Source organism: Neofelis nebulosa, chromosome 13 (genome assembly GCF_028018385.1).
Source record: "Neofelis nebulosa isolate mNeoNeb1 chromosome 13, mNeoNeb1.pri, whole genome shotgun sequence".
Taxonomy (NCBI): Eukaryota; Metazoa; Chordata; class Mammalia; order Carnivora; family Felidae; genus Neofelis; species Neofelis nebulosa.
In genome coordinates, this window is record NC_080794.1 from 82,880,977 (window position 1) to 82,895,244 (window position 14,268).

At 51.9% G+C, this 14,268-nt stretch overlaps 1 protein-coding gene across 3 annotated transcripts in view; it reads left to right on the plus strand.

Moving 5' to 3' along the window:
• The window catches only part of BTBD16 (BTB domain containing 16), a 45,813-nt gene that overhangs the window by 4,545 nt on the left and 27,000 nt on the right, over nucleotides 1-14,268 (plus strand). For all 3 annotated transcript variants that reach the window (XM_058697995.1, XM_058697994.1, XM_058697993.1), the window contains exons 4-8: nucleotides 1,733-1,806; nucleotides 3,995-4,138; nucleotides 7,808-7,897; nucleotides 9,775-9,889; nucleotides 13,373-13,442. In XM_058697995.1, the coding sequence (XP_058553978.1) occupies nucleotides 1,733-1,806; nucleotides 3,995-4,138; nucleotides 7,808-7,897; nucleotides 9,775-9,889; nucleotides 13,373-13,442 (493 nt within the window). The remainder of the gene's footprint in view (nucleotides 1-1,732; nucleotides 1,807-3,994; nucleotides 4,139-7,807; nucleotides 7,898-9,774; nucleotides 9,890-13,372; nucleotides 13,443-14,268) is intronic.

Sequence of the window (14,268 nt, forward strand, 5' to 3'; positions counted from 1 at the left end):
GAGGACAAGAGGCAAGCCCAGGTGCACAAGTGGTTTCCAGACCTGCAGCTACATCACGTACACTAACACCAAGGCGAGACGCCTGGCCAGACTCAAAGTCAAGGGGCAGGACGTCAGGAGTTTTGCAAGCATTAAGCCAAAAGCCCTTTGAGCGGTTCACCGCAACAAGTCCTTATGTCCATAAGATATATAGAGAATTTCCCCTTTTTCCTCTCTTATTTCTTCATCACGACTGGGGGAACTGAGTCCCCAGCCTAATGGCGTGTCTCCAGAATTTCCATGTGCCACTTCATCCCAGGCTGTCTGGTCCCAAAGGGTGACGAGGACAACTCATGCCATTTATTCCATTAACTTTCCAATGGTCCTAAAATCAACCTAGCCCTTGAAATTTGCGGAGCCCACAGGGTAAATGGTATACCTTGGCAAGCACCCATGACACCAGGCAAAGGCAATGTGGTTACTTCTGTTGTCTGGCGCAGCCGACGACAGTGATGTCTGTGAGAGTAGGTGAGCTCATGGGCATTGCCCACAGTTTCCAAAGTCCGTTGCCTCACTTTGAGATCACAGTCTGAACCCCTGACCTTGACCAACGCTTCCCAGACGTGTGACCAAAGCCACCAGCAGGATCGAGGCTGGCTTGGGTCAGGTCCACTACTCCTGCTGGATAAATACCTCAAGCTCTCACTGCCTTCCTGGGGCTGAGTCACTAGAAGCCACCTTCCCCGCTTGGAAAGGGCAGCATGTGGTCAATATTATTCTGGACACAGGTTCCCCCACCCATGCGCCCTCCGTGAACCCTGGCCCACGAGGGTTCTTGGAACCATTGGAAAAACAGCATGGCAAAAGTGACACTGACCCTATGCGGTCATCAAGTGCCCTTTGGCTGGTTGGCCTTCTTAGCCATGCTGAGGAGCGTGGGCTTTCCCCGAGAGCCCTGGGGAGACACTGAAGGATTCTCGGTAGGAGACAGGCAAGAGCACATGTGCGTTTCACGTGGTTCTCAGGCTGCAGCCTCAGCTCTGCACCCAAGGGGAGCTCCCTGGAGACTGGAGACTGGCAGTGATTACAGGGTGATAATCATGGCTTGGGCAAAACTCACAGCAATAAGGGGAAAGAGAGAGGGATGAATTCACAAGGTATTTGTCAGATCTAGGCAAGCGATCAGATGTGACAACATTCGGTACGCGGGCCTGGACAGCTGGAGGCTGGTGGTGCCATTTGCCGGAGAAGGAGCAGGGCTGGTTTGGGGTAAAACCTGAGTTTGGTTTTTGGACACATTGAGACTGGGGCATGCATGACCCCTAAACAGAAGTATTGGTAAGTAACTTGGTAAGTTATTGGTAAGTGACTTCCCAGAAATGCCCAGAACCCTCCCTCCCTTTCTCTAGCAGATATTTGTTGAGTACCTACTCTATCCTACTGGACATTATTTTAGACCCTCAGCAAAAGAGGAGTCATGCAGGCGACCAGATATAACCTCAAATACCTTCGTGGTAAAGCCTCCCCGCAAGCTGAAAACAGGAATCGAAATTCGGAGCCAGCCATCAGACAAAGCTTATCGTTTGCCAAACCGGCAGTCAAATGGTGACCTAAGGAAACTCTCGAGGGGCAAGATATGATAAGACAGATTAATTGGTGCTTTGAGGACACTCACACTAGAACGATACGTGTTGCAGCTGGAGAAAACCGTCAGTATTAACTCCAGAATTTTTTGTTTGCCTTTTCCCTTGAGGTTATGCGTTTCACAAATTCAGAAAATATTCTCTGAGACCTCGAAGAACAAGCCCGTCCAAGGCAGGGAGGCAGGTGAGTGCTTGTCGCCAGTGGACTCCATCAGAATTCTGCTGCGCTCAGGGCCGAATGGTTTCTACGGAAGGAAACCCGCTGATAGGCCAGGTTCCTGGTCTCTGAGTTTCAGTTTCTGCCCGTTGCACACTGTCTAATGTCACATAGGCTCTGTAAATATTTGTCAAATGCGCCGTGAAATGATGCGTGAAACCAGGCTTGGCAAACATATTTTCATATGCTAATTGATCACAGTCGAGACAGACATGCCGGTGTAAATAAATAGGCTTTGGATCGGTAGACTAAACAGAAACTCCATCAAGGATGGACAGTTCTTTCTTCTCTGTCCCTTTCAGCTCCAACCAGTCATGACCTGGACATCACATTTGCACGGGTCCAAGAGGACTTTTTCTGATTTAGAATCAAGAACCAGGCTAGGTCTGTCCAGCTGGGAAAAGACTCACTGAGCCTCATCAGGCCTGGACAGGTCAGGTCCTTAAAGGAATTTTGTTTTTTGTTTTTTTTTTTTAGATAAAGCCCACCCCACATGAAAGCTGCCTGAGGTCAGAGCCAGACTCCTGCCCCAGGACAGGCCAATCGATTTCTTCTCACCTCTGGGTTCTGGTTGACTTGAGGCCCTGAGGAGTAGTCTGGGGCCATCTCCTGGCTCAGAGAAAAGAGTTCTGGGGTGAAGTGTGATGCCTGCCAGGCGTGGGCCATCGTGAAAGCAAAAGTGGGTGTCCAGTGAGGGCACACGCTTTATCCACAAGTCTGCTCCTGCCTGAAACCACCCAAAACAGAGTAGGATTCTTTCTAGCCCAGCACCACCAGACCGTTTCCCAAGGTGACCCAAGATTTGACATGCGAGCCCACATGCTGAACCGCAGCACAAAACAATACCATAAAGTTGGTGAGTGACAATGTTAGTGACAGGAGAGGAAACAGGTGCCCAAGCTCATGCAGTCAAAATAACGGCAAGGCCAAGAAACAAGTCGATGGGGGCTCATGGCCCTCGAGGTCCCGTCTAGACCTGAGCTTTCACCAGCTCTGTGCTAACAGGAGTCCAGCCTGCAGAGGCCTCCTGCCCACAGCCTCTCATGCCTCACCTGGCCGGGTATCCTTGGGTCCCCCATCTGCCCTCCCATCAAAGTCTCTCTCTTTTTCAATTTTTTAATTTTTTTTAATGTTTTGAAATGTTTATTTATTTTTGAGAGAGAGACAGTGTGAGCAGGAGAGGGGCAGGGAGAGAGGAAGATACAGAACCCGAAGCAGGCTCCAGGCTCCGAGCCGTCAGCACAGAGCCCGACGTGGGGCTCGAACTCACGCGCCATGAGATCGTGACCTGAGCCGAAGTCGGACGCTCAACCAACTGAGCCACCCAGGCGCCCCAAAGCCTTTCTCTTTTTAATCAACTATACTATAAGCATGAGATAAAGCCCCTTGCATAAAGCCCCCTACAGTTTGCAAAAGCCTCCTTTACCTTATAATCTTGTCCCACCCCTGTAACGGGGTTTTCCAGTGGTCCCCATTCCAAGGGAGGCTTATGAGGACTCTGCCTCCTGGTGATGGGACTTTGAGCTGCACTTTGCTGTCGCCTTTCAAGTGGGTGAAAATTAAGCACCCATACCCAGTAGCTTCAACAGGGGACTGGGTAGTGAGATCGCTTCCCAGGGGATATTTGCCAATGTCGGGAGACGTTTTGGGTTGTCACAACTTGGCGGGGGGAGGGTGCTACTGGCACCCAGTGGGTAGAAGCCAGGGATGTTAAATAACCTACAGTGAACCGGACAGCCTCCCAGCAGAGAATTATCTGACCCCAAATATGATCAGTGCCAAGGGTGAGACATACCGTAATGGGAAGTTATGGGGAGGCCCCCAAGAATGTCCCAGCCAGTGTCCCTTCCCCATGAAGCCTTTCCAATTCCCCAGGTAGAGGAAAGCGCATGTCCCTCTGGAGTCCTACAGCCGTTGGTCAGCTGCTCTTAGCCACTTATCTCTTTCTGTGTTGCCTTGTAATTCTGCTTATTGTATCCCCCTGGAGCAAGTGCCCCGAGGCCCACGCTGTCTTTTTGTTTTCTTCCTGGAGGGCCCAGCAAAGCCGCTGCCCATCTGCTCAGTGACTGTGACTGAATGGAAGGTGGGGGGATTGACACGTCTCTTGGTAGGGACGCCGTGGAAGCATTTACTCAGCACTGTGTTCTCTCCTCAGACGTGATTCTCGAATGTCTGGGCTCCAGATGGGAACTCCATCAGCCCCAGCTTTTCCAGTCCGAGACCTTGAGCAAGCTCTACCTGATGGCGCTGGCCCAGAGCACCAAGAGGCCCACAAAGGAACTGGAGAGTCTTCTGCGAGGTATTTTCTCCCTGGCACCCAGCACTGAGCCCCAAATGCCCTCTGGTCTGAGGCTCCCCAGCTTTGAGTTTGGTCATCTGTTTCGAGACCAAGGCCACTCTGGCAGATAAGAGCAAGGCCCGTGGTGTGACCTCATCACAGGATTTAACCTCAGTCTCTGGCTATAAAATGGGAATAATAAATAGTTCTCACTATGTTCCTTTGAAGCCTAGAGAAGAAGGTAATACCTGTGAAGTTCTAGAACAATGCCTGGCATATATTGAGCACTCAGTGAATGTCAGTTATTTGTCTCATAACAACCCAGTCCTGCCAGCTGAGGTGGAGACTCTCTCTGCTTCTTTGAGAAGAGCAAACGGTGGTGTGGAGTCTCCTGATGAGTTTTCTGGAAGGAAGGCATAGTTGTCACATCTGGCCCGATATGCTGGTTAGAGGTTTACATGTTGTACGTCGATGTTGTTTCCTTTGCTTTCTCTTTTCCTAACTTCATGTCATTCCATAACGTATTCAGGCCATTTCTTTCTTTCTTTTTGTCCTTTTCAACCCTTGTAATCCCCAAGCTCCCCTTCTGTGTCCCCTAAGTCCTTCTCCAGATGCACTGCCTTCTTTGGGCGATAAAGTTTGGCATCGCTTCAGGACGACTCATAAGCAGGGACCATGGAAAAATTCAAGGTTTCCAAAGGCAGCCAGTATGCCAGTCAGGACAGGACTGCACTTCCAGGATGTGGCAGCAAAGTTCTGTTATTCTCCGGCCAGACAGGCTGGCTGAGCCCCCAGCTGCTGCCGCACCCTGAGCCTGGAGAGAGGGCCTGGCCAGGAGGCCTCTGACTCAGTCCTTCCTCGCAGAGCTGGGAGCTGAGAGCAGGCTGCGGCACTCCCCCAGGACGGTGACGTCCCTCACGCGCACTCACAATCTTCCCTACTCTTTCCAAGTGTCTGTCCCAGTGTCTTCGAGAAAGGGACTGAGTCCTCCTTCCGTGTCCCCTGTGTCTGAGTCAGAACACTCACGAGGCACCCGGGGAAAGACCACGGAGACCCAGACATGAGTGCATTGAAAAGCCAGAGAACCTTGGCGCCTGGGTGGCTCTGTCGGTTAAGTGTCCGACTTTCGCCCAGGTCATGATCTCATGGTCTGGGAGTTCAAACCCCGTGTGGGACTCTGTGCTGACAGTGTGGAGCCTGCTTGGGATTCTCTCTCACTCTCTCTCTCTCTCTCTCTCTCTCTCTCTGCCCCTCCCCTGCTTAGGCTCTTTCTCTAAAATAAATACGCTTAAAAAAAAGAAAGAATTGGAAACAGAAAATGGAATGACTGTTAATGCTGTGGTCTTTGATACGTCTAGAATGATCTCACTGACAAGACTGGGCCCTGCGAAGACAAGCCCCCTGCTAGAGGCTGGGCCTGACTGGGGGGCGTCAGGGAAGGTGCAGAGATGAATCCCCACTGCCCGGACTGTCACAATTTTCCGGGGTCTCTTCCCAGGCACCAGCATGTGCACCAGGCCCTGGGGACCATGTTCGCATGATGCTCAGTGGACACGGCTACCGGCCTTTGTGCACCTGGGAAAGCAGGACGCATCTCACAGTGCATGGCTGGTCTCATGACCCCTGCTTTGGGTTCCTGAGAACACCCGCACTGCATCCTGGAGTGGTGGCCTGGGTGGAGAGGCAGCCCCCTGCGAGCACCCCTGTACTGGCCACACACAGCTCTCCTAGCTGCTCACTTTAAAAAAAAAAAAAAAAAATTATTTAGAAAGAGAGCATGTGAGTGCAGAGCCTGATGCGGGACTCAACCTCACGAACCACGAGATCACGACCCGAGCCAAAATCAAGAGTCGGACGCTTTAACCGACTGAGCCACCCAGGTGCCCCCAGCTGCCCATTTTTGTCCCACCGAGAGTCCCGGATTAGCTGTGCTTTGGCAGGACATGCTTCTTCTCTAGGAAGAACCCCAAGGAAGAAACAGTGCTCTTTTCCTGAAAAGGAACCACCTTGGTTTCAGAGAACCTCAGAAGCACACGATTCAGCTATTACTTTCCTATTCGATTTTGAGGTTCTACGTAAAACAGAGGGAAAGTCGAAGTTCTGTCTTCCACTGACTCTGACCCAGCCAATGATATTCCTTTCTTCCTTCAACAAATGTCAAGTGCTTAACCCCTCGTAAGCATGGTCCTAGGAACTCTGTCAGGAGGTTGGGGGACAGACAAGCCAACCCAAAATGACGATAAAGCCCAATAATTAGCATGACCCATGATGATACCAACTGCCACTTCCGGAGTGCCTCATCAGTGCCCAGCACCCGTGCAGCCATCCCAGTCAGTGCCCCCAGCGGAGGTGGACGGAATGCAGCGTGCAGGCGAGAGGCGGTGCTGAAGTCCTGGAGAAAAATGGTTCAGAGAAGAGAACAAGGCTCAATAAATATTTGCCAAATGAGAGCCTGAAGAGAGCCAGGTGCCGTGAGCATGGTGGGAGGCTCGACGGGGCCTTGCACGTCTGAGGAAAATGGATCTTTATTCTCCCTTTCTCTCCGCGGTCTTTGTAGTTGAACAGCGTGACATCCTTTTTTGGATCCTGACTCGTGTCATTTTTCATCACCTACAACCTTGAGCTCACTAGGCTTAGGATTCTGGGGATGGAATCCACTCATTTACTGGGGACCCGTGTGGGCAAGACTGTGTCGGGTCCCGGGGATGGAGTGGCGAGTAAACCGTCCGGTGTGCCGGCCCCGCGGATGAAAAACCGGCAGGCACATGACGTAATCGCAGGTGGTGGTAACAGTGAGTCTAGGAGGAAAAGTAAAGCCAGTTTGGGGGGAAGGTGAGGGTGGGGTGCTACGTTACATATGGAGGCAGGAGGGTGCCTGATGGGGAAGGGATGGAGCCCCGCGACTCTTCTGTGGAACAAGCCACAAAGAGGCAGGTTTGGGGTCCACCGAGCCGGAGACTGGTCGTCCTGGGGCCACTGGAGGGGCTTCGGCTTGGTACCAAGGGTGTGGGATGCCGCTGGAGAGCTGCGAGCAGTGTGTGTTGTAACTCACGTCTTAGAATAAGTCTGAGCGGCTGGGGGAGGCTGGCAGTGAATCGGGCCGCCCCTCCCCTGCCTCCTGGAAGCCTTAGGTGGCAGGGGTCCTCTCTTTGGACACCTGTGGGGCAAAGCTTCCACAGCCACTGGGTGGGTGCCTGCTTCCCATGCTCATTCTTTAGCAGGGGGTCACTGTGATCCCATCTTGTGCCAGGTCTGGGCTGGGTGCTTGGGTGCAGAGATGACAGTGGCCCACCCCTTGCCCTCAAACTGCTCCCAGGCTAAAGAGAGAAAGGGAGGAGGCAGGGAGAGAGAGTGAGCTCGGGAGGAGCTAGTGAAAAATAACTCGTGCAGTGAGAGCAACGGTTTCCCAGCTTTGACCGTCACAGTGGCTGTTTAAGAGCGGGGGGCAAGGTAGCCGACGAGCGCACGGGAACTCTGAACTATTTTTACAACTCCTTATACTTCTTCCACTATTTCTAAATAAATAATCACTTCAGAAATACATCTTCTAAACCAGCAAACAGAAACAAAACCTGGTGTGATAAATGCCAAGGTCATGGTTGCAAAAGGGCCGTGGGACCTCCCCCTGTACCCGGCACAATTTGCTGCAGGTATCAGGTCCCTACATCCCTCTTCTTTTTCCTTTACCAGCTCAGCTGCCTGGGAAAATCAAGGAAAGACCCCCCATGAAGAAGATGATCATTTCCTTGAAGATCAATGACCCCGTGGTCACTAAAGTTGGTAATGTACCCCTGTCGTTCTAGGCTAAGAATGCCATTGAACAAACGGCCCTCCCGGCTTTAAAAACAAACAACAGAACCACAGATGAGTGGCAGTGTTCAGTACTTCCTGATTAAAACTAGCTGAGCAGAGCAGAGACGGTGGAATGCAGCTAAAGAGAGGTGCTCATCCCTGGAAAAGAGGTGTGGAGGGTGCAGAGGAGAAAGGAAGTCGCAGGCTCATTAGACCCAGAGGCAGGGAGGCTCAGGTCCGTCCTCCCTCAGGGAGCACTTCGTGTGCCCCTTCCCACCGACTCCCATCCCTGGCTGGCTGCCAGCAGCAGAGAGCTCACCCTCTCCCACTGCACCCTGGCCACCTGGAAATGGACTTCAGTCTTAATGAAGCACGTGTGCTGTCACATGCTGTCATGGTCTGCAAATGTGCAGGTCAGGAAGCCATCTACAGAAGCACCGGGTAGACCAGTTGTCCTCGGAGTGCATTGGCTCCCACACAGTGCTGACTGGGATCAGGGAAAATTTGGAATAGCCCGGTCCCTCTGCTCCCTGGTCCCCGGACCTTAGTTCTTAGATATGAAAATATCCGGGCTCTTTCCAGGCATCCTTTTTTTTTTTTTTAATTTTTTTTTTTACATTTATTTATTTTTGAGCGACGGAGAGACAGAGGAAAGTGGGGAGGGGCACAGAGAGGGAGACAGAGAATCTGAAGCAGGCTCCAGGCTCCGAGCCATCAGCACAGAGCCTGACGCGGGGCTCGAACTCACGGACCGTGAGATGATGACCTGAGCTGAAGTCGAACACTCAACCAACTGAGCCACCCAGGTGCCCCTCCAGGCATCCTTAACTTTTTGGGAGACCCCAGACTCTGAGGACAAGATTTTCCTGAGGAAAAAAGCACAGCCACGCGCACACAGCGTTCTGTACATATTTGGGCAGTCACCTCCCTGCACAGGCCATGGAGCCCAGGTTAGCAGAGAACCCCTGAGGCGCAGACCCCGGGATGGGTTTAGAATAGCATTCTTTCAGTGCAAACTGGTGCAGCCTCTCTGGAAAACAGTATGGGGGTTCTTCACACAATTAAAAATAGATCTACCCTCTGACCCAGCAATAGCACTGCTAGGAATTTCCCCAAGGGATACAGGAGTGCTGATGCATAGGGCACTTGTACCCCAATGTTTATAGCAGCCCTTCCAACAATAGCCAAATTATGGAAAGAGCCTAAATGTCCATCAACTGACAAATGGATAAAAAAGATGTGGTTTATATATACAATGGAATACTACTTGGCAATGAGGAAGAATGAAATCTGGCCCTTTGTAGCAATGTGGATGGAACTTATTATGCTAAGTGAAATAAGTCAGGCAGAGAAAGACAGATACCATATGTTTTCACTCTTATGTGGATCCTGAGAAACTTAACAGAAGACCATGGGGGAGGGGAAGGGGAAAAAAAAAAGTTACAGAGAGGGAGGGAGGCAAACCATAAGAGACTCTTAAATACTGAGAACAAACTGAGGGTTGATGGGGGTGGGGGGGGAGGGGAAAGTGGGTGATGGGTGATGGGCATTGAGGAGGGCACCTGTTGGGATGAGCCCTGGGTGTTGTATGGAAGCCAAGTTGACAATAAATTTCATATTAGAAAAAAAAATCACATTCTTTCAGCAGGAGCTCACTTTTCTTTGGCTTCATCTTCCTTGGTGGAGGCTGGGAGCCCGGGCTGTAGCTGTGCTCAGGTCCGAGCACGTGCGTTTCCTCTAAGGGCGTCTCTGCCGACACAGCCAGGGGACCCTTGAGCATCCAGCCAGGAGGGCACCTGCAAGGGAGGGACGCGGGGTCCAGAGCTCCGGGCTGACGGCTTTCTCTCTTGGATGCTGCCTCCCAGCCTTCGCCATGGCCCTGAAGAGCCTCTACCTGAGCCAGGTGGAGATGAACGTCGACGACGTGCTGGCCGTGCTGGCTTCCGCACACGTTCTCCAGTTCAGCAGCCTGTTTCAAAGGTAAGGAAACATAGCAGGGCTCGGGCCAGGCCCAGCCCTGGGCAAGGTAGAGGGGGTGCCCCCTGGCCCATTCATAGAATGGCCCCTGTCCACGGGCTAGAACATCCGGGTTTCTTGGCACAGAGCTGTGAGTCTGTAGAGGGACCGAGGCACGAATCCACCCGTCTCTTTCAGTATTCTTCAAAAAAAACCAGTCTTTTTCTTAAAGTTTTCTATTTATCGTTGAGAGACAGGGTGCTAGTGGGGAGGGGCAGAGAGAGAGGGAGACACAGAATCTGCAGCGGGCTCCAGGCTCTGAGCTGTCCGCACAGAGCCCGATGCAGGTCATGTGAGATCATGACCTGAGCTGAAGTCAGACGCTTAACTGACTGAGCCACCCAAACGCCCCTGTAATATTTTTATTCTTACAAATGTTACACACGGTCACGGTAGATCTTTCAGAAGAGAGAAAAATGCAAAGATCAAAGTCAGCTGCCCACCAGTCCCGCTGCCCACTGGGGGCACAGCCTTTCTCTTGGGGATTCAGACCCCACTGACCCACCTGGGCTGCCTGTCCCGGGTGCCGAGCAGGGGAAACCAGGAGGCATTCACAGTGGATGGACATCGAATGTGAAAGCCTGCTCATCCTGCCAAGGGTTGCCTGGGTTCATGGGCACCAAGAGAACATGTGGGTACTGAAAGCAGGAGAGTGCAATGCAGCCTTGGGGGCTGACATTCAGAGGCTCCCAGTTTTCATTAGACTTTTTCCGCAAAGCCAAAAGCAGCCTAGGATGCGAGCAGCAGGGTCTGTGCTGAGCCCTGCTCTAAGCCGCTCTTTGGTCTCCCTGTGCCTCAGTGTTCTCAGATGTGAAATGGGGCTCATTACATTCATCCTGAGTACTTCGCGGGACTTTGTTCAGGGTGAGGGGATGTCGGCACGAAGGGCTTTGAGCTGGGGCCTTTGCCCCGGTCAGACGCTGTTCTCAGCTTTTGGCGAGGGTGACCTCACTTTATCCTCCCTGCAGGGAGGTGGTATATCATTATGTCCACTTCACAGACAAGAAAACTGAGGCCTCACGAGGTGAGTAACTTGCATAAGACCACAGTAGAGCCGCCAGAACATGCAGGAGGCCAGGGGTCTCGGAACCTGTACCCCTAACACTGTCCTTTTCGGCTTTGCTCTGCTGAAGAGGTAGTGTCGCTCGCTCGTTCAGGGGTTCACTGACTTTCAGTGGCATTTGGTGAGGTGAGGTTTGCTTGGGGCCAGTCACCTGCCAGCTCATTCCGTCACCTTCGTTCACTCATCTGCTCCTTTAAGAACGACGTCTTGGGCGTCTCCAGGACACCAGGACCAGAGGGGCAAGGGCCCTGCCCTCTGAAGCTTCTTGCCCTACGGTCTCCAGGGCACAGGAAATGAGTAAAGTGGAATGAAGGATGGAGATTCCCAGATGGAACATTTTGTGTTATGTGTGATTAATTTCAAGTAAACGGGGCCCAGTGATTAACAAGAACAGTTCTTAGAACCTCCCCCTTTTCCGTATCCCATAATACTGCTCCATTCCAGTAACTTACGAAAGGGTAGGTGAACCGAGTGGAAAATTGCTGATGGGATTCACTCTTCTAGAATATTCTGTCCCTTCCCTTGGGCTTTTTCGGGGATGTGTGCCTCCTGCAGTCACGTCCCGGACATCGAGCTGGTGTCTTGTAGTCTTTGATTTCCTAATACCTTCTGGGATTCAACATAGAGAGGGGATTTAGGGCAGGGATGGTCCACCAAGCTTGTTCTGCTCTACGCCTCAGTATCCTCTTTTGAGGAAATGGCTGGATGAATGAACTTCCCATCCAAGACAAGAGAGGACGTCAGCTGCTCTGTAGAGGGCAGCAGTAGGATCTCTCCCAAGGATCTTGCAGGTTTCAATTCACTTTCGTAGAGTCCACACAACCAGATTCAACCCCGAAGACACTTTTGAGCAGGGGTCTCATTTCTGGGGCACCTGAAATGACTCAGGCCAGATGCTCGATCAAGAGCATCAAGAAGCCTTATGAGGGATGCAGACGTCCTATGAACTGAGGGATGCAGGCTCTCGGAGGCCTGGACGTGACAACCGAGGACACACTGAGGGGACCAGAGTCTTGAAAAGGTGCTCCAGCGTGTCGGCATGGCCTGACCTGAACGGTGGGTGGCAGGAGGTAGGAGACCAGCAGGTGTAGGTACAGCCGGATTGTGCAGGGTCTGGGGCTAACTAAGGAGTCCAGTCTAGACTGCAGTTGATGGCTGATCGTCCGGGGTTTGCTGAGATTTCCCTCGTGTTGTATATACCACCCATCTTCTGTGCCATACAGCCTTCATAAAACTGCTAAGTCCCAGCTTCCTTGCTCAGGACACTTCTGAGCAGCTCTTTCCTGGTGTTCTAATATCTCTGGTCCCTAAGCCGGAAGGCCAGCCTCCCTCATGGAGCAGGGATTCCAGCCGCTGTCTGTCAGCCTTGGCTGCCCTACCTCAGGCCCAGCTTCCTTGGAACCCTAGCCTGGCTATTGGGGGCTAAGCCAAGAAGGACAGGTTCTTCATTTTCCTTCCTCCGCCCCAACTTGGTTCAAGGTCAGAGCAGCAAGGGCTTTGGGGATAATGAGCCACACCCGTCATTGCACGGGGGCATATGGACCTTGCTCAAGATTCTCCAGATAGCTGTGGCCAGGTCTTACACGTCAGATCCCGGTTGACCTGGCACACCGCTGGGCTGGCTGTCACCTGCCTTCAAGAGGCTGCTGGTACATTTGGCCGCAATGTGGCAGCACAAGCCTCAGTGTGTGTATATGTGTGTGTGTGTGTGTGTGTGTGTGTGTGTGGTACGTGGGTGTGTGTGGGTGTGTTTGTATAGGGGAACAGAAATGTCGTGTGGGTCACTCTGATAGCATCACAAATCCAGGTGCTGAACAAGACCTCAAAGGTCATCTTGGCTGAGCTCCCAGCCAAGGGCAGAATCACCCAGATGGCTGCCCTGGTCTGAATCACACGTAGCAGAAGCCATTCCCCTTTGGGGGATGCGGAGTGTGTGTGCCGGTTCCATCTGGTACGGTTCCTTGATTTCGTGCATCAGATATGTGCACTGGCCCAGCTGGGCTCAGGGCTGTCACGTGCATGCATGTGTGAGCATGTTTCAGGCTTGCTTTGCCTCCCCTGGTCTGGGGAAGCCTGGCCATTCCAGTTCAGCCTGGCCAATGAGTCTGACCGTGAGAAAGGGGGAGCACGAGTGAGGGTGTCAGCCTCTTAGAACACTAACTTCTGTGCCTTAACTCCAAGCCCAGCTAGTTCTGTTCCCGTTTGTCGCTGGTAAGAGCCAGCACCTAAAGAACACCATGCCTGGTGGCCAGCAGGACTCGCACCTCTGGCAAACACTCGGTTTCCAGCTCTCCCACCATCCTGGAGTTGAATGAAACCTCTGGGGCTGCCCCTTCTCCGAAAGCAGCCTCAGGACCCTCCAGGAACAACATTTCTCTCTGCAGGTGTGTGGCCGTGATGATGAAGGGACTCACGCCAAGCACCTTCAAGAGCTTTTACCTGGCCGGCTGCAAGGTGAGAACAACCTGGACAGAGCATACGGCACCTGGGGACTTTTGGGAGCACCCCCCAGCCTCTAGGATTTTACCCGCCAGGCCCAGCTCCAAACAATTATGAAAAATAATTTTATTGGGGCGCCTGGGTGGCGCAGTCGGTTAAGCGTCCGACTTCAGCCAGGTCACGATCTCGCGGTCCGTGAGTTCGAGCCCCGCGTCAGGCTCTGGGCTGATGGCTCAGAGCCTGGAGCCTGTTTCCGATTCTGTGTCTCCCTCTCTCTCTGCCCCTCCCCCGTTCATGCTCTTTCTCTCTCTGTCCCAAAAATAAATAAAAAATGTTGAAAAAAAAAAAAATAATAATTTTATTTTGAAGGGACATCTTAGGGGCGCCTGGGTGGCTCAGTCGGTTAAGCATCCGACTTTGGCTCGGGTCACGAACTCCTGGTACGTGAGTTCGAGCCCTACTTCAGGTGAGCTCAAGCCCTGCTTCGGGCTCCGCATTCTCTCTGCCCCGTGTGGGATTCTTTCTGCGCCTTGCTCACTCTCTCAAAATATAAATAAATAAATAAATAAATAAATAAATAAATAAAGCGTTAAAAAATTAAAAAACAAAAGGACATTTTAAAGCCAAAAATTAAATATTAATAATAATAATAATAACAATAATAAATGTAAACAAAAACTTAAAAACTAAGGGGGGAAAAATACGAGCACAGTCTTTCTCACCAGAATAGCAGACAGTCTTCCAGGATATCCTTTTTGGAGTCAGGTGGAATTGTGTCCCAGCCCCGTACCCTTGCCCTGGGGCCAGTCACTGTGCCAGTATCGGGAATAAATGATGTAAT